Source organism: Mizuhopecten yessoensis, unplaced genomic scaffold (assembly GCF_002113885.1).
Source record: "Mizuhopecten yessoensis strain PY_sf001 unplaced genomic scaffold, ASM211388v2 scaffold3575, whole genome shotgun sequence".
Taxonomy (NCBI): Eukaryota; Metazoa; Mollusca; class Bivalvia; order Pectinida; family Pectinidae; genus Mizuhopecten; species Mizuhopecten yessoensis.
The window spans coordinates 102200-121512 of record NW_018405113.1 but is presented as its reverse complement, the minus strand read 5'-3'; the positions used below and the strand labels follow the sequence as shown (position 1 = coordinate 121512).

Here is a 19313-nt window from a genome sequence, read left to right as displayed (position 1 = left end):
GCATGAAATGATACAGATCAGGTATTTAAATATCACCTGTACTATTACCGGTATAAATATATATCAACTTCACTATAGATACACATGCTGAAATACTCTTTGTTTCAATAGAATCCGTAACAATCTAACAAACAAGTATTCCAGCACAAGTGAAATTACAGCTTCACATATTTTACTTACTCCTACTTCATTATAAAAGCCACAACTTTTACTTATTTACTTATATCATTTACCCTTTCAACACTGTAGACCATAATGGATTCATCCATATCAATGCATGGTAGAATCTATTTAAGTTACATAGGGGTGAAAGGGTTAACTGGAATGTTTTGCTTTGGTTTTATTAATGTTCATTTCATTAAAAGTTTACTTAACTGAATGTACTTGCTTTTTTTGACAAACGGAAGAAATTTCAGTGCAAATTTTGATAGCTTTAGGTTCAAATTCAATTAATACTTAAGACTGTAAATCAAAGCAAACAGCATAAACACATTTATCTCAAGTAGGATTATATCCAAAACACAACTACAATATTTTGTATTTATGACGCTTTCTAGTACTTGTATATGCTTTTGTCTAAATTCTAGTTCTAAGCTAAGTTTAATTCCTTACTGGCTTATATGCAATCCATGACTAGAAAATCATACCGCTAAAATACTTCAGTTTTCATACTGCAATATAGAAATGTTACAATGCTTTCAAACACTTTTCACAGCCTTTCATAATATAGTAATTTACAAGTTCTGTATAGCGGTTATACATTTACTGTGAAAGAGTGGTGATGTATGGGTCATTTTCTCCAAAATCAGAACACAAACATCAAATTCACATTTTACCAACTATTTGCCAATGTTGAATACAAAAATTATAGTTAAACCAAAAGTAGTTCACAGTGTAGTGAGATTCAAGTGGTACTTCAAACATGGTCTTTGTATAACAAGGTGAAAGTTTGACCCAGCAAAATTATTACGTGTACAGCTATACTTCTTATTCTTAAGATACATGTACATGTGTACTAACAGATGTCAATTATATGTGTGTACCTGTCCCTCATACATTCCTTAAATAGCCCTTGACAATCTCTTTTCTTTGGTACTTATTTTACAAAGTTTGTGCTAAAAAGGAAACTTTAAGATAATGCTCCGTCACAAAACATGAATACAGAGGAATATTGTAAATCTAATTATATTAAATCTTGGGGAAAAAAATTCCAAAACAATAAATTTTCTGAATAAATACAAGATGAATTGTCCTTTATATATGTAAATCCGTTCCTTTAAATATCTGGAAATCAGTTTCCAGACTGATATCAGATTCTAGGTTAACATGGTTTGATCCTTATGCCTGGTTCAACTGCAGGCATATAAACTTGGTTTATATAACATTCCTGGTACTATAAATCACAGGAAGACATGAGACAGTTAGTCCTTGTATCACGTAATATTGCCACATTTGAGGTCATGTCATTGAATATCATACATTTGAGGTCAGTGATGCAATTATATACAGTTGAGGTCCTAAGTTTACAGTTGAAGACATTATTGTGTTGTACAGTTGAGATTGTCCCCTATGTCCTCCGCGTATTTGTTACAGATCATCACTCGTAACTGCTCTATTTCGGTGCGGAGCTCTCGTGTCTTGGACAGCCAATGTTTCATGGTCTGGGCCTCTACCTGTGGACCACCAGTGGCTGCTGTCTCCACATCAGCTGGGAAAACAACACAGAGGTTCTGTTAACCATGTCAAAACCATCATTCATGTTTATATACGGTCAAACATATAAGCCACGGCCAGTTAATATTCAGAATCAACATAACTTAGAACATATAGTTATGATAAACTCATGTGGAAACTGGTTTTCTACAATATATGTTGTATCAATATCAAGCTATTTTAATAAATACAAAATTAGCGGAAATTTCCACAGTGCAAAACTTTTGAGTTTTATAGTACAGTATACAGAAAACATGATATAAAACAAAAAGTGACATAAAGCAGGTAAGATACATCAGGAATTTATCCTTCAGGTCACAAATTTCCATATGGAGTGTACTTTTAAACCTCTTTGATAACAGAGCACAAAAGCCCAACCTTTGGTCTATTCACCTCTGACCCCTAGTAGGTCAGGTATGTTGGGGTTCAATCCTACAGATTTAAAATAGAGCTTAGAGATATCAATTTAACCTATGACCTACTACTCTCTGACCCCTAGAAAGTCAGGTAGGTAGAGATTCAATCCTACAGACCAAGATTCCTTAATGGAGCTTAAAGACCAAACTTATGTATGACCTACTCATCTCTGATCCCTAGAAGGTCAGGTAAGTAAAGATTCAATCCTACAGACCCAAGATTCCTTAATGGAGCTTACAGACCAAGCTTAGGTATGACCTACTCACCTCTGATCCCTAGAAGGTCAGGTAAGTAAAGATTCAATCCTTCAGACCAAGATTCCTTAACGGAGCTTACAGACCAAGCTTACTTATGACCTACTCATCTCTGATCCCTAGAAGGTCAGTTAGGTGAAGATTCAATCCTACAAACCAAGATTCCTTAATGGAGCTTACAGACCAAGCTTATGTATGACCTACTCACCTCTGACCCCTAGGAGGTCGGACATGTTAGGGTCCTGCCCTTCAGCCCGTTGCACACAGATCTGCACAAGAGCCTGAAGCTCAGAGAAACAGATACCAAGCTCGGTGGTGAACTGTCTCTGAAGTCGCTGGTTGTCATCACTGTGCTGCTGCTCTAGGTGTTTGATGTGCTCCCTCATTGTCAGGTTCTGGTCCAGTAATTCTTGGTTTTGGCTCTGCAGCTGTAAACACATTGCTGTTTATAATACCTGGCTAGGCTTACATTAAGAGGATAACCCTAGGAAGAAGATTGGTTTGTTTAACTGTAGCGAATTGAAATTTTATTTCAATAAGAAACATTTGTTAAACTGTCACATTTTGTTCAGTTTCTTGAGTAGGGCTCCATGGCAGATCTACAGAGCACCTAGAACATCCACGTATCCCCCATCTTTTTACTTGCTCAATTTTTATGAATTTACCTTCCTTTCTCAATGAAAATCTTAAAGGAAATATACTGAACTTCCCGATTCATTTAGTTTAGATGATATTTCTGCAGTTTCCATCGGAAATTGTACAAGAATCCCTTGATAGTCCTATGTCCTGGTAGGACTGTACCTGTTTGAGTGTTGCCTTGATCTTGCTGCCCTGTTCGTCCCTGAGACGCCCCTCCTCCCTCAGAGCGTTCACCATCTCCTCCTCCTGGCACAGTCTCTCCTCCATTGATTTCACACTGTTCTGGTGCTTCACATCCTGATGACGAATCTTTCGATGGCATGTCTCCAATAACTGTGAGCAAACAATTTCTATCAATCAAAAACAAATTCCATTTTCATCATCCTTCTTAATAAGTGGACATCAGAGACCAAAATAAAGACTCTAAGGATCCATACCTCTGCCAAAAACTGTGACAAATCATATCATTAGCCCGTTGTAATCATGTACTTTTTCAGACTGAATCAAATGAATTGGCAAAGTACTGCAGGCCTAGAATATATTTAAAACAGGAAGTTTTAATCAGGCACAAGGTCAATACTTTTTTTTTATTATTAAATATGGTGTAGTTCTTAAAAGGCCCCAATTTAATAATGTTTTTTTTTTTAACATGTGTGATATACCATACCTTCTTTGCCTTGTCCAGATCAGTAGAAAACCGGTCATTCTCCTCCTGTAGTTTCTGTAACTCCTCCTCCCTTAGTCTCAGTGCTGCCCCCTGGCCAATAGACTTGAAGCGATCTATTTCATCAGTGAGAATTGACAATTTCTCCCCAAGTTGTTTCCCCTTGTTCTCCATCTCCTCTATTTGGAGGTCGCGAGAGGACAGGTTTTTGCGCGTGTCAAACAGTTCCTGCTGGAGTTCTTCAATGCGCTCTTTCTGAAGCTTGTTGTCTTCACTGTAAGCTCTAATGTACACAGGTTAAGGCAAATACAGGTAAATTCAAGTCTCCCTAGTCCAGCTACCTTCTTTCCATGCTATAAGTGGCTGGATAGTGAAATTGCTACATGACTAGAACACTTGTACATAGAATAATACAGTTGTCCACCAAAACACTGACTAGACTGTGGTAACTGCATACACTTTAAAGTATATTCTTCATTTAAAAGATAATGTATGCAAAAAAGGATCTAATTGAATAGTGAATACTGATATGTACAATTTAATTTCATTAATACATATATATGGATTTCTTGGAAACCAGATTTATCCAAAGTTTTATTAAGACTTAGTAGTTTACATTGTATTATGGGTGTAAGACGGACCCTAGACCAGCAGGTAATTTTTTCACATTGACACTTCTTAATCTGGAAATCATCTCAATGCGTTTAATCCTTCAACATAGTTACTGTAACAATTTAAATTTCTAAATAAAAACCTTGAATAATATTTTCATCAACATTTTTCGGCATAAATATTTGAGAAGAGGTGATCATGATCTCTTATTACACGACAATTTAACATGGGATATATAGTACTTGATGTTCCTTTAACAATTCAAAATCTCACAAATAAATCGCCACAAAATATTAGTGATCAGCAGTAACACAAAAGTCTCAAATCTGTCATTCAAAAATAACAAATACATTTTAATAATAAATTTAAGGACAGGACTTAAATGCTGAATTGAAATATGAGATTTCTTTTCTTCAATGACATTACAACTTACTACAAAGGACTTACTACTACCATTAATCCAGCTCAGGTTTATACACAGGATTACCTTATAATCCAGATTTTAAAAAACGTCCACAATCTGACTCCACTATTAACCAAACCTACACAGCAGGAGACTTTTGTTAATTCAAAGTCAAGCACTTTTTGAAACTCGATAAGGTCAAAACTAGGTCAAATATATGTACACCAGTCCAATGATGCCATAGAGTGTCAAATCTGATGACCTATATATAGACCTGTGTTTACAAATATGATGGGCACCAGATCATGATCTGATGACTTTTGAATACTTGACCAAAAATAATTCTTTACTTCGAAAATCCGTTTTAACTACTTTGGCTAGGGACCGGGTTTGGGTTACAAATGAAAGATATTGTGGCCATTTTAAGCCATATGTAAACATTTGTCTTGCAAAGGAAATTCTTGTAAATTCTGTTTTTGAATCTGTTCAATGTTTAAATGACAGAAGATCAAAATTTATTAAGTGGCCTCATAGCAGTTTTGTAGACGACAGGAATTCCCCAAAGAGCTGTCTCCTTAAAACAATACCTGTTTTGCACTTGCAGATATGAAAGAAATGGGGCTATCTTATGAGTAACAGACCAAATGCTGTCACAACTCAGAAGAACTAAGGCTCATATAGACTACTAAACATAGGGTTTCGTTCCTCTGTTTTACCAAGAAAAGTCTTAGACGATAAAATTTAACTTGAGGGGCTGAGATTCCTTACTATACATATACCTATTGTATTTTTTACCCACCTGTACATCACTAAAGTATTATTTCTAAATAGGTAATTCTATTTAAAGGTGATGTCACATCATGTGTATATTTGACACAGGGTAAAACATGGGATTAGTTACGAGTGTGTGCAAAGGATATCTCGTCATCCTGCCTAGCTGCCTCCTCTAGTGTTGGTAGGCCGGTCAGGTAGCGCTGTAGCTCCTCCTGTTTCTGCTTCAGACTGTGGTGGCTGTCCTTCACCTCCAGGAACTTCATCTTCCATTCCTCCTTCTCATCTTCCAATTGGTCAATCTGACAAGGTCAAGGTTACATCAAAATTAAGATCATGGTCAAATATCATGAAAAAATAAAAGTCACAATTGCATTGGAATCTTGTTGGTCCAGACGACACCGTTTAAAAATAAAAAAAGGAAACGCAAAAACGTTTCTAGATTTAATGAATCCTTATTTGTTACTAAAAAAAGACATAAGGAGGTCAGCTCTAGAATAACTACACCTTGTTAGTCAGTTTTTTTAGATTATCCGAGTTCAAAATAAGTTTTCTTTCTTTTTTTCACTTTAAATATAAACATGTAGTGAGATGATTATCATGGTCATTGCCAGATAAAAGTCTGACCTTTGAGTGTAGATCATCTTGGAATTCTGGCACTCGTTTTCTGAGTGCTGTCCTCAGCTGCATCACTTCATGTTCAGCAGCACTGTCGGATAAAATGTGTCAGACCAACTTGTATCATATATCGGGTAAGTACAATTTCATATGTAGATTATTAGCCGGGAGGCAGAATTTTAGATAACCCTATGATTTCATGGTAAATAATGAAATTTCTTCCAGCCTGATTAAAAATTTAGTAGTCCTCAGCATTAAGCTAGTGGAATCCTACATTTAAACTTATTGTACTTTTACCGACCATCCACACATCTCATATAGATAATAATAGAAAATGTAGCAAAACAAATTAACTAACATAGAAATATGAATAAAATGAAAAGACAGCAGGTATTTGTGTTTACAGACATTTGTGAGTCAGTGAATAAACAACTAAACTTGTTTTTTGTTAGCGTGTAGACTTTCTATTACTAAAAGCAAATTGATTTATTTCGTTTTTACTGGTGAAATATCAGGAACTTATAATCTTCACTGTTGTAGTGAAGATATTCTGCCATACTAGTGAAATATATGTGGTATTCCATGGGAAACCATAAAATATCCTTATGTAGAAAAGAGTCAATCTTAACCCTTTAACCACTGTAAACCATAATGGACTCATTCAGATGAATGTAGGGTACACTCTACTAAAGTTACCTAGGGGTGAAAAGGTTAAAATGATCTTCAGTGACTGTGATATATTTCTTACCCCAATTTGATTTCGAGCTCCTCCAGTTCCACCTTGTTTCTAGACCTCAACTCAGACATATCTGACTTCATAGTAACGTTCTTCATCTCCAGATCCTGTATGTAAATGAAGTTCAATATCGTACTTTGTCATTTTAATTTTTTTAAATTTAATTTTTTGAATTCACAATTTTTTACTTGAAAAATTTGGAAATTTTGCTCAAATTTAGGAAAGGAATGGTTCTTTTGTTCAGTAAGGTCTGGTTTAAGGAAAGGTGACTACCTTAATCTGTGAATAAGCTTCATTGCCCTGGTCAGATTCACTCATCAGTGCACGCCGAAGTTTGGCCTCGTACTGTTTGTTATCTTCCTCCAACTGCATATTCTGCATCTTCAGTCTAATTGAAATTGAATCATGTTTTATTAATGTCATATCAATATCAATTTCCATATTGCTAATACAGTAATCTCAAAGTCAAGTCTACGGGCTATAACCTCTATGTCAACTGAAGTATAATGGGTTTTTCAGCCATACACATGTACAGTAGCACCATATTAACCTCTATCGTACCAATACAAGGATTCCTGTGTCATCTTGCCTACCCAAATATATTTCAAGGTCCAATATTTCTTTCTTTCCTTAAAACCAAGTACCGTACATTATGTTTTACTTTTTGCAGGACAAATAGTAGCAGTAAATATAATGAGGATTTACAGTAATTGGAACCTTGAATTACATACAAATTAAAACCTTATTTCTGTATGATGATACGTATACACACAACATATTTTATAGGATATGGAAATACAATGTATTCAGTACACACAACTTAGTATTACTATACACATCCTTAAATCACACACCAATGTTAAAAAGGCAGTGTCTACCTACTTGTTTATGTACATATCCTTTTCTGATATGACGGCGTCGGCTGCATGCTTGACAGAGTTCCACTTCTCTGAGTTTTCCTCACCATTAGAGATGTGATTAAACAATCGATCAAATCCTTGACCACCAGTTTTTCCAAATCCACCCTGAGTTGAAATAGAGTCAATTGACTTTAATATTAAGAGCAGATATTTTAAATGCTTTGCTAAAATTCTTAACAAATTTTGTTTCCATTTCCGTCTGATCAAAACATGCCGCTTCCACGAACAGCTCCTTTTTAAAGTTAAACAAATTTTAATGTTTTAATTTAAAACAAAAAGTAAAACACTGATATCTTACAGTATATGTTTATTATGGGTAATGAAGAGTTGCAATTAGGATGTAATTTGATTAGAATCTACTGATTGTTGGTAAATCCTGACTTCATATTATAAAGAACAATTGGAAAATTAAGATTAAACAACAGACAGAAAAACTGGTGACTCCAAATATCAGAAGGATAAAGAAGTTTGACAATCATATACAGAAACCATATAGAAGAATGTTCAGTATCTTTACCTCTTTCTCTATCTGTTGATGCACAAGTTGATCTTGGTGGTGTTTCTGCCAATTGGTTAAGTCACTGGACACTGCCCCTACTGAAACTGGACGCCGCCCTGAAGAGTCTCTCCCCCTGGTACGGGGTGGTCTTTCCGTCACATGGGCATCTCCGTTCTCAACATAATGTTTGTTTTGGTATAGATCATCAATTGCAGATTTTGTTGTTCCAGTCTGTCTGGCAGGTCTTTCCACCCGGCCATAGTCAACTGCTTCAGTGACAGATGACCGACTACGGGCCGGGGTCATAAACAAATGTTGCGGTACATCCAATGATGTTCGCTTCGTTGGAGAGGACCAATCGGTATCATCTGCTGCAATATTTGGTCTTTCCAAGTCAAAATCGGTAGTCCTTGGCCGAGATGATACATAGCTATTCGCCTTACTCCTTTTCTTGTATGGGTCTGATGAGTCATAACTCTTGTATTCGTACTTTGTTGGTGCGTACGGAGCAGTTTTATCAAAGGTGTCATCACTTATAACATTCACCGTGTTCTCAACATTGAGTTCCCCAAACTCCTTGTTGACGTAGGAGACATCATATTGGCTGTCAGAGGAGAGGCCATACTTGGATGGCTGATAACTGTTGTAAATCTTGGGATCACTATAGTTTGTGGTTGCTAGACTGTCCGTGTGGCGGGTCCGTGTGGCGAGTGGGGGACTGATAGTCCCCGAGGGAGACACTGTGGGGTAGGATGAATGACGATTGTAGCGGTCAGAGGTAGCCTTGCTTGCACTTGTGCCCCAGCCTGGAGAAACCATAGTTTCAGTACATAACATAATACATTAATTTACTGAACTTAGATGGAAATACCAGAAAATATATTGAAAACTATAAGACATAACTTGTATTCTATTACAAGTGTGATAAAACTATCATTTAAACTGAAGAAATAATAGACTATCACTCCTGGGAAGTACTCTTTTTTCATATAAAATTATTTTCAATGGGAACCAATTTTTTTAATCATTTCATTGTGACATGCATGATATTATAGAGTACTATTTTCATTTGCATTTCAGGTTATGTTTCGAGATAAAAAAAAAATATGTAAACTTTATATTTACACCAGTTACCAGGTATAACCCCCAACTGATACCCAAGTATATGTTGTTTGTAAAAATAAGCAAACATTGTTTGTATATATATACGAAAATTAACTCACTTGAATGGTCATAAATCATATACGTCACACATTGGATATTTTCTCCACAGATTTTTGTAGTAAAACTTAATATAATGAAATCTGAGACCAAATAGAAATCAGCTGGTCAAGGACACGTAATTGTCCATTTTCATGATCTTTCTAATTATCTGTTTACCAGTGATTTGGTTACATGCACTGGTAAATATACATTTAAATTGAATTAAATCGCACATACACATTAACTGTAAACCTGTACATGTATCAATGACTTTACCTTCACATGACAAGTCAAAAGGACTTGCTGAGGCGTGTAACAGGTAAATACAATTTAATAACGGTGTTATATAACTACTGATGTTACATTAAGTTAAATGAAATTGGTGGTAAACCGAGTGCACCTGATAACATTACCGTATATAAATCCACTAACTGTCTCTCTGGGAGGTCTCCACACCTTCCCATTGAAACTACGTCACCCTCTCTAGTGGTCCTGCTATATCGTAACAGGGAATTTAATATGTACAGTGTTTCAACAATATCATTATAGTGCTAACATTGTAAGAAAGTATTTTTATACATATTAAGGTTTGGTAATATCCTACATGTACGACAATAATGGTTATTTGTTTACAACTCCCCGTATATACAAATATATAAATCCTTTAAATAATGTTTACATTGTTTAAAGTTATGGCACATGTGTCACTTATTTCGCTTTACTGGAATTTCAATAATAAATATTTATGTCTTGCACTTAATTCCCCTTTTTGAAGAAAAGGCACTTATCTGTCAATTTAAGTGAAGGTAATAATTGCTATACTGTTGATGCTAATGGTTTTTTAAAGACTTGGTAACGATTCACGAGGCACTGTGAGAGATTTAAACAGAAACACAATGTACTGTATCTATACATACACTATATGTTCAGTATTCGTATGTAAATTAAACACAGTCAACAATGAAACAAGATAAGGATACTGTTTATGTAAATTGTTTAGAATAGACATGTTTCTGGTCTACTCACATCTGGTTAACATTCAATAGAAATAGTTTTAAATATATACAGGTGGTGGACATATTGATAGGTTTAGTCTACCCAGGATTCCAGTCAGTTTAGACAGGTGACACTGTTCAAATACATGTATAAAACACAGTTTTTTTCCTGTTCATTATACAAATCCATCTAATATGCATGAAATATTAGTTACACTGGGTATAGGTAATCACACAGAAGATAGTAGACGCTGGGTGAATTATTAATACTGTATATGAAACTATCAGTAATAGACAAATTATAGTGAAACAAAAGCATGCTAACCCTTTCAACACAGTAGACTAAATGGACTCATCCAGATCAATGTATGGTAGAGTCTACTAAAGTTACCTAGGGGTGATTTTTTTTTTTAATTTGAATTTTGAATAAACGTATGAGAGTCAATGTACACTCCTTACTCACAATTCCTAAAAAATGCTCTATGTTTCATTTTCAACCTTGTTTATTGCCACTACACAATCTTCCTTGTTTTATTTGCTGTCCCACTTATAATTACTGCCATCATATTTCAAGGTCTGGTTTTTTTCTTAACAATTCTGTAACATATCTCCTTAACCCTTTCACCACTGTAGACCATAATGGACTCATCCATATCAATTCATGGTAAAGTCTACTAAAGTTACATAGGGGTGAAAGGGTTAATACAAATGTATTGCAAAACAATTTTTGCAGCTAACAGTGTGTCACATAAATGGTGACTGCACAAAAGGTTTAACATTGAAGTGAAAATAAATTTTATTGCAAGACAAACAACACAATTGAAGTCTGCATATATTCAGTGGTACCTTGTTAACCAGGACTAGCTATAAAGGCCATAACGTCCCTCCCCCCAGGATCAACTGGTAAATAAGTACTTTTTAACTGTTCAGTAACAACATTTTTTATTGCATGAAAATGGAAATTGTTATTCTTCATCATTTTAAGGATAAAGCTGTGTGGGTTAGGACAACAAGATCTTAGTTTCTTCAATTTCAAGTTTTTGTTGTGCCTCGCCAGAGAAGTAAACGATGATTTTTTTTATGTATAAATGAATAAAAGTAAGGGTGTTTTAATTGGATGAACATTTGGAATCGATTAGACTGCCATTACCAAGGAAGGCAAGTGCAGTGACATATTCACAATTATCCACTCATACCTATTCATTGTACGTACCTGTTGAGAATATATGATGCTGGAGCATTTTCTGGTAATCTGTGGACACAAGAGATAGGAGATAATTGTTGACATCCTGTCTTACCTCCAGACACGAAACCCGCGCCCTCTTTAACGAACTGGTCATTATGACATAAAATTATATATATCTGCTTCTGTAAACACATATATTTCACAGCTTCTAAACCTCCACACATTCGTCAAAATAGTGAACATCATATTTCAGTCAAGAGTGTGCTTAAGCAAATGATTCAAATGTATATGCAATGAAGTCTGAGTCTTCATAGGCACCGGAATTATACTCAGAAACATTTACTGTAAGTTCAACCTTTTTAAAACAAATATGTGACCCGTAGTGGAATCTTTAAACAATTTAATCTCACGAATAAAAGAATTCAAGACCTTGTGGTTTTGAAATGCACACCTGGTCATCATGTCAATATAGATTTATACAATAATGATATAAACAAAGTCGACAAAGCATCAGTACAATCAGTAAACAAGTTAAACAATAGTCTATGAATACCCACCATTATAGTGTCCTCAGTATACAGCTAGGGTGAGGATGAAATGGACGCGGTACCGTCGACAACACACAATATAATAGCACGCGTTTAAAACCCAAAGAAGATCAGTTTGATCCCAACAAGTACTTAGTATATCCACCCCAATTATCTGCGATTAACTGTGCACAAGGGTATGAGAAATGGCCATGGGTAAATAGCGCATAAACGTCCGACAATGGGGAACTTAAACAGAAAAGTGAGCGCTGGTCCTGTCCCTACTTAGTTCACGAGACCGTAACATGTACACAGATTGTCATATCACTAGTTACAGCTCATCAAATTAAACTCCAAGCTTAATCCCGGTGTCATTGAAAAAAAAAAATTCAAAAGAAGGAGAAAAAACCTCACGATCTCTTTGTATAAGATCGTTAATCTAAGAGTAGAACCTGCTCTGTCATCCAATATTTGCATTTCTACGACCTTGAGTTCTATAGATCAGAAATAGCTATAAGATCAGCCTAAACCCTTTGTTTATTGTCCTTTTGGGCAATTAAAGACTTTACACTATACAATATATATAGAACCAAGTCTCGGATACCTACAACCTGTATAAATACCACCTGGAGCCGTCGACGGTCATCAATGGCCATAACTTACAGATAACAATACACTTGCATTTGTTTGTTTTCTTTTGTGATACTGATTGTGAGTCTATTGTACAAGTGTAGTATGTTTATTGACATACCTAGTGAAGGGGTTCTGCTATCACTTAGTATCGGTAGAGACACTCAATGCGTTTATATAGAAAACCATTGTTTGACATTCTACCTGCCGCCCCAGGTGTATTGGTGTGACATTAAAGATGGTCGGGACAATACTCTAGCTGACAACTTTTTATCTACCTGGTGAACAAGTACTCACCTGGGACATTGCTGCCTGTCCCCGTGTTATTGTTTGCGCCAAACTGTGTGCTAGGGGTCGCCCCTTTCCATGACATGGCTGCAGGTTGCACAGATGGAGCTTCCCTGCTGCAGCACAAATGTCACCTGTCTCTTCGACACAATCTCAGTTCCAAATTCCCTTCATATCTTATCTTTTCCTGTTGATCCACATGCTTTAAACTAAGCTTAAGAATTTACCTGAAAATGAAAATCAATTATACACTTTCATCGAAATTTAAAATTAAATTTAATACCTTTAAATCATAATCCACCGAAGTCTTTTCCAAGCATTACAATATAATTACTTGTTAATTTATTTTGATAAAGATCCAATATACAAAGTATTGGTAGAGTGAAAGCGCTTTACTTACATACACAAGCTGATCCTTGGGTAAACAGGGCCTTTCTGTTACTCTGCTACATATTTATGATAAAGACAGACCTACCCTAATCCTATTTTTCTGTGCTTATTGGCCTGGAACCCTTTATACATGTATATGTAGCCACTACAGAGTGTATCTATTATTCATTGGACAATAAAATGTAGCCACACATAACTTATCATTATTGATACACCTTACATGGCACTTTAACAGTGTAGCACCTGGCACTATTGTCAGCACCTTCTATTACCCAAAACTAAGTCAATCTACACTAGCCGGCCACTAAGGTGTCAATATATGTAACTTAATAGGCCTGCAAAACAGTGTAAACAAAGGCACATGTATCGGGCAAATAATGAAAAAAAAACAATCAAATAAGAATTAAGTCATTCCAGACAGTACCAATGCTTGACACTGGGTTCCTAAGAGTTATAATTATAGGTCTTTGCTAAACAGGTTAAAGACTAAGAGTTCCTGGTATATACTGCAGTTACATACTTAAATATACATGATGGCAGATATCAAGAGTCACTCTTTGCTGAGAAAAATTCTTGAAGGAAGAAAGTGTACAGGGTTTTTCCTGCCTATAATTATTCTGAATAACAACACTTATAGTTGGGGAAGGGAAATTTAATTTGCTTCTATCAAAAACATCTTTTTTTCCCCTTACATTTCATACTTGAAAACTCTCCGTTTGGAGGTGAAATCCCGACTTTGGACCCTAAAATTGAACATTTTCAGCCAGTGAATTTGCTAAACTATTCCTATTTTCTAAGATCTGATGATTTCACCTGAAGGAACAGCTCAAACTATGCCACTGAAACATGTTATTTTTCCCCTAGAGTATACATACACACATTTTGTTTATGTATTTAATTCTAAGCAAGTGTTATCTCCCGCATGGAAATTTCAAAAAGTTGGCAAGTATGACATTCCATTGTAGATGCTTTCAGACAAGGACAAGTTTTGTTTTAAATCCTTCATGTTGAAAATAAAAAAAGAAAGAGAAAAAATGTAGATTGAAACACCTCAATACACTCAGTGTCAATGCTGAAACCTATGTTAATATATATATGTGTGCAGTGAAAATATGTTGAAAGCATGCGTACAACAAAGTATTTTTCATTTGATAACATGTACAAAAATTGCAACAAATCACACTGCTATGTGTCATCGATATTATCTGTATCCATTCATGTTAAATATCATGGGGAAACAAGTACTTAATCACTTATACATGTACTGAACGTATCTACATAAATAGTCATTAATACTCAGGAAGCAGACTGGCACATATTTAAGTAACTGTTGAAATATGTTGATAGTAATTTAGTTAACATGGCCAGTTGAACAGATTATTTCAAGTCCTATGTTACTGTAACTACAATATACTAACCAGTCCAAAATGTCCCACTATAACATCAATATATATTCCCTGCATATCTTCCTATTGCAATAAAAATATGTTGAAATCCTTGGAAATTTTGACAGTAAACATGCAATATTTCTGTATTTTTTAATTTAATTGAAAAGGAATAATCTGATTTTATAATCAATTAGTCCAATTATATTGCTTTAACAACCCTTTTACAAGTCCACAGGACTATAGTTAGACCAGAGATAATCCAATAGTCTCTGTGGACTGGTGTTAGTTGCTATCCCTGTTTGTTTTAAATGTATGTAATACAGTCTAGTATATAAATCTGTCTGTTAATAATTCTTTTGGATCTTGATTCAAGGGAAACAATCCACTTTAAATTCTGGCAATTCTCAAAAAAAAATGTTTAAGTTTTTACAGTAATTATTGTATACATTATGTAGTTTAGATGTCTGAAATGTTTAACCAAATTGTGCAAACAGACGTTTAAATTTATGTATACCGTTACATATACCAGAATGAATATAATACAATACTGAAAAAGATGCAAATGTATTCAAAATGGTTCAAATTATGTTGTGTCTATTTGATTCAGAACTGCTGTGTATAAATTTTAGAAATTGTTGACTTGTTCGAACATTTATTGATAGATAATAATCATTAATTAAAATACAAGAATAAATTTCAATAATTGATAAATTCTCAAATGTATATTTTTTATATAAAAATGCATGCTGTTCCTATTTACAGGTATCTAGAAATTCAATAATCTTTAAAAATAATTAAACAAAATCTGCATTACCATATCAATTTGATCTAAGAAACACAAATTAAAGGAAGCAAGAATTTGTAATCAATATATTTACATGTACCTGGTAAATACATGTTTAATTATAATTGGTTCAGATTTAATATCAAATTGCATTTAACCTGTATAATGTACGTTCAAAACATATTGTATGCATCTGGACATTTTGAATAGTATCATTAAATACATGTACCTACATGCAAGCCATGAATCAAAAACTCACTTCTTTTTCAATTTGACTCCGTAGAAATTTTGAAAATTCATTACTTTTACATAGAATGACACTACTTTTCAGAATTTGAAAGGATATTAACTAACAGGTACCTTAGATGTGATACTGTATACATGTCAAAAAGTCTATCAATACCTATATTATACCCTAACCACAATCAATCATATAATTATATATCCTAAGCTTTACAATTTCCTTTTTTCTTGTCTGTCCCTGAACAAACAAGCAGTTAATTAGCTTTCAATGACATATGTCAACATTTTCAGTGATGTTAAAACTGTTTACTCTGTAATGTTTATGACTAATTGTTTATCATTGTTTACTTTAACACCAGCTGTCAACAACAAATATCTATGAGCTGCTTTATGTTGTTTTACAACTCAAGAATTATCTGTTTAAGTCATTAATTCTTTGTATGCAGCCCAGTACCTTATTAATATGTTCATGTTGTTTTTTACTTGTAAGGAAAGGGAATGTAGTGTGTTCTAAGACCATACACTGAACCATGTATATTCTGACAGATAATTCTTCTATTTATATTCCTTTCTAGGTTTTGTTCGACTATCGTCTGTTTTTTTGGGGGGTTTTCATGGTACATGCTCTTATTTTTTTCAATTACATTTTTTTCACAACTTACACTTTTTACTTTAAATGCATCAACATAAAATGCTGTTGCATGCTAACATCTACTTGCCAGACAAGTGACAGGTGACATATACTTACAAGTACAAATTGTCTGACAGGGATTTGCAATTAACCTAAAGTGTGTACATATTAGCAGTGATTGGTTCCTCCTAACACACTTGATACCATAGTGAGATTACTAATTGGAGACTATATTCCCTAATCTAACATCCAGTGTATTAATTATTGATATCATACAGAACACACAAGTCGGTTAGTATCACAGAATGTATACACAGTGAGTTCCTACAGACTTGTTCAACTTGTTGTCTATACCTTCATTAATTAAAAGAATCTATAACCAGGTACATATATCGGTTAACAAAACTTGGACCTGCCAATTGTTCAATTAATCCACTAATCACTTCATAAGCATATAGATGAACTGAATTCTGATAAAACCCTTACAAGTTTCCACATGATAAACATACACAGTCAGTATACACTGTAATAACAGTACATGAAATATGTATACCTTGGTAGGCCTACATTAATCTGATCAATTCATTTAAAAGACATGATGGTAGAGATGATACTGAAGAACCGAGTGGTAATTAGTGTTGTCAGATTCCTAATATGCAATCCAACAAAATATCTGCAAGTAAATCTGCAATTTAAATTACACTAATACAGTATTAAATTACCATATATTAAATTGAGTCAAACTAAATCCCAACTTATCAACAAAATAAATGGTACACTTTACAACACAATTATAAAAACAGCTGATAATGTTGATCAAAGACTGATGAGCGTAAAAAGTTTATATCTTTTCAAATTGAAATTACTGGGATTTAAAAAATTAATTGAATATTTTTATTGCATGTCTAATATTTATAAATTTTTCGATGTCTTATATGTATAAATAAGACTTTTGAGTCAATATGTTTGCAACTTTTTAAGAATACACTCCATGTTTATAAGGTAATGAACGGCTAGACTACAAAGAGAAATAAAGAGAGCTGTTACATCTTTGTATGAATATATATATTAAATATATAACCATTATAATGACAGCAATAAATCCACAATCCTTTTGTGATCTCTACCATAAACATCATTTTAAATGACAATTCTATTCAGCATCATTTACATTCTTGTTTACATGTGTATATATGTAGTCAGAGCTAGAGATATTTATTAGTATGTGATGAATATTGTTGACAGAAATGTTCCTCCCAAACACTTTCTTTATTGAATAAGACATGTTTAAAGTCAAAACATGTTTAAATGTGTATTAATTAAAACCATTTGAATATGCAAAACTGTGTTTCATTTGCATTAAATATGAATTATTCACCCCCTGACAGGGACTTTGGACTGGACTTGTCACCTCCATCATAACCACAATGGATATATAACATGACATAGACTCAAGTACATACACGTACAATATGACACTTCCTTCCCAGAAACACTCATCATCATGGATATGTCCATGCATGTATGTGTACATACAAACAGTCAAACACACATGTGTAATTAGGGGGGATACAAAATTTATAAATAATTATAAGCTTGTTATATAACTTTACTGACTATCATGCTAAATGAACTAAAAATGTGAAACACAAGTATAAAATAATACATGATATCTGTACTACTGTGAGACTTCAAATTTAACCAAGCTATACCTGGACTGCAAAATTTGTAATGAATAAAAGGAAAGCACATTTTATAAAAAATATTTCAAAGATTTTCATGTCAGGTTCCATCTCTATGATTCTCAGGCCAAAAAAATATATGTCTGTTTAGGGTTCCCGACCGACCCTAGCTTTTTACCCCCGACCCAAAACTTTTTGATGAAAAAATGCAGATTTTCGAATTTTAGAAGGTTCCTTGCCTTTCAAAATGGCTTCCAGCTCCGTGTTGGAGCTAAATGTCAGCATATGGAGCACAATTTGCCTTCAAATGAACCCTGTTTTTATAATTCTTTGTTTTACATACAATAGTAGGGTCATAATCACATGACCACACGGAACACACAAAAAATATACACAACAAAAAATATCGACCTACCCTTGTTTTTTTTGCCCATTCAACCCTTAACAGCCCATTTTTTTTTTGGCCTTAAGTATATTTTTTTAATTTCAACTTCAATGCAGAGATTTTTAAGAAGTTTCACAGTATTTAGAAATGTACATACATGGATATTTTCTTAAACACATGTCAGTAATTAAATAAGCTAGATTTCAAAATTGTGGTATTTTTTTTATGACAAGGGATAATTGTCAAGTATATTAATGATGGCTTTCACTAACTCAATACATATTAATGCAGACTTTTCATTGGAAAGACAAGTCCACAAAAACAGTAAAACTCAATGACGCATATAGAAATTTAAAGCTAAATATAATATATTCACAATTTGTTGTTAATCGTTTGATACCAAATTAATGGTTTGCCTGGTATGACTTTAAACCAGGAATTTGATTGCCTAATGATGGTAAGAAAACTTTGTGATTTATGCTATGTAATTTACATTGTCGTCTTTTAATGCTAAACATGTACTTGTATAGAACTAAATGTTTGAATGTCACTCCAAATATTGTCTTACTTCTTTGACATTCTAAATGTATGATATGCTTTGCATTATCTATCTATCTATCTATATATTCTGCATCACCCTCTTTCGAGTATTATGTGCAGCGTGCGCGTCTGTGCATGTTAAAAGGTATTGTGTGGTGACCGAGATAGAAATGATAAAGTGCGGACTGGTGCATG

The 19313-nt window shown here is 34.1% G+C and overlaps 1 protein-coding gene across 2 annotated transcripts in view; it reads right to left on the bottom strand.

Moving 5' to 3' along the window:
- Positions 1-388: 388 nt before the first annotated feature.
- LOC110447699 (centrosomal protein of 85 kDa-like) overlaps positions 389-19313 on the bottom strand; it is a 19748-nt gene continuing 823 nt past the window's right edge. The window contains exons 1-13 of one of the 2 annotated variants that reach the window (XM_021493547.1): positions 13476-14567; positions 13085-13302; positions 11658-11696; positions 8265-9052; positions 7710-7852; positions 7101-7215; positions 6840-6934; positions 6101-6182; positions 5623-5775; positions 3691-3975; positions 3186-3356; positions 2593-2812; positions 389-1708 (exon numbers count right to left, since the gene is read on the bottom strand). In XM_021493547.1, coding sequence (XP_021349222.1) covers positions 1539-1708; positions 2593-2812; positions 3186-3356; positions 3691-3975; positions 5623-5775; positions 6101-6182; positions 6840-6934; positions 7101-7215; positions 7710-7852; positions 8265-9052; positions 11658-11696; positions 13085-13160 — 2337 coding nt within the window. In that variant the 5' untranslated portion in view covers positions 13161-13302; positions 13476-14567 and the 3' untranslated portion in view covers positions 389-1538. Of the gene's footprint in view, positions 1709-2592; positions 2813-3185; positions 3357-3690; positions 3976-5622; positions 5776-6100; positions 6183-6839; positions 6935-7100; positions 7216-7709; positions 7853-8264; positions 9053-11657; positions 11697-13084; positions 13303-13475; positions 14568-19313 lie in introns of those variants that run through there. The other variant, XM_021493546.1, reaches the window with a different exon arrangement.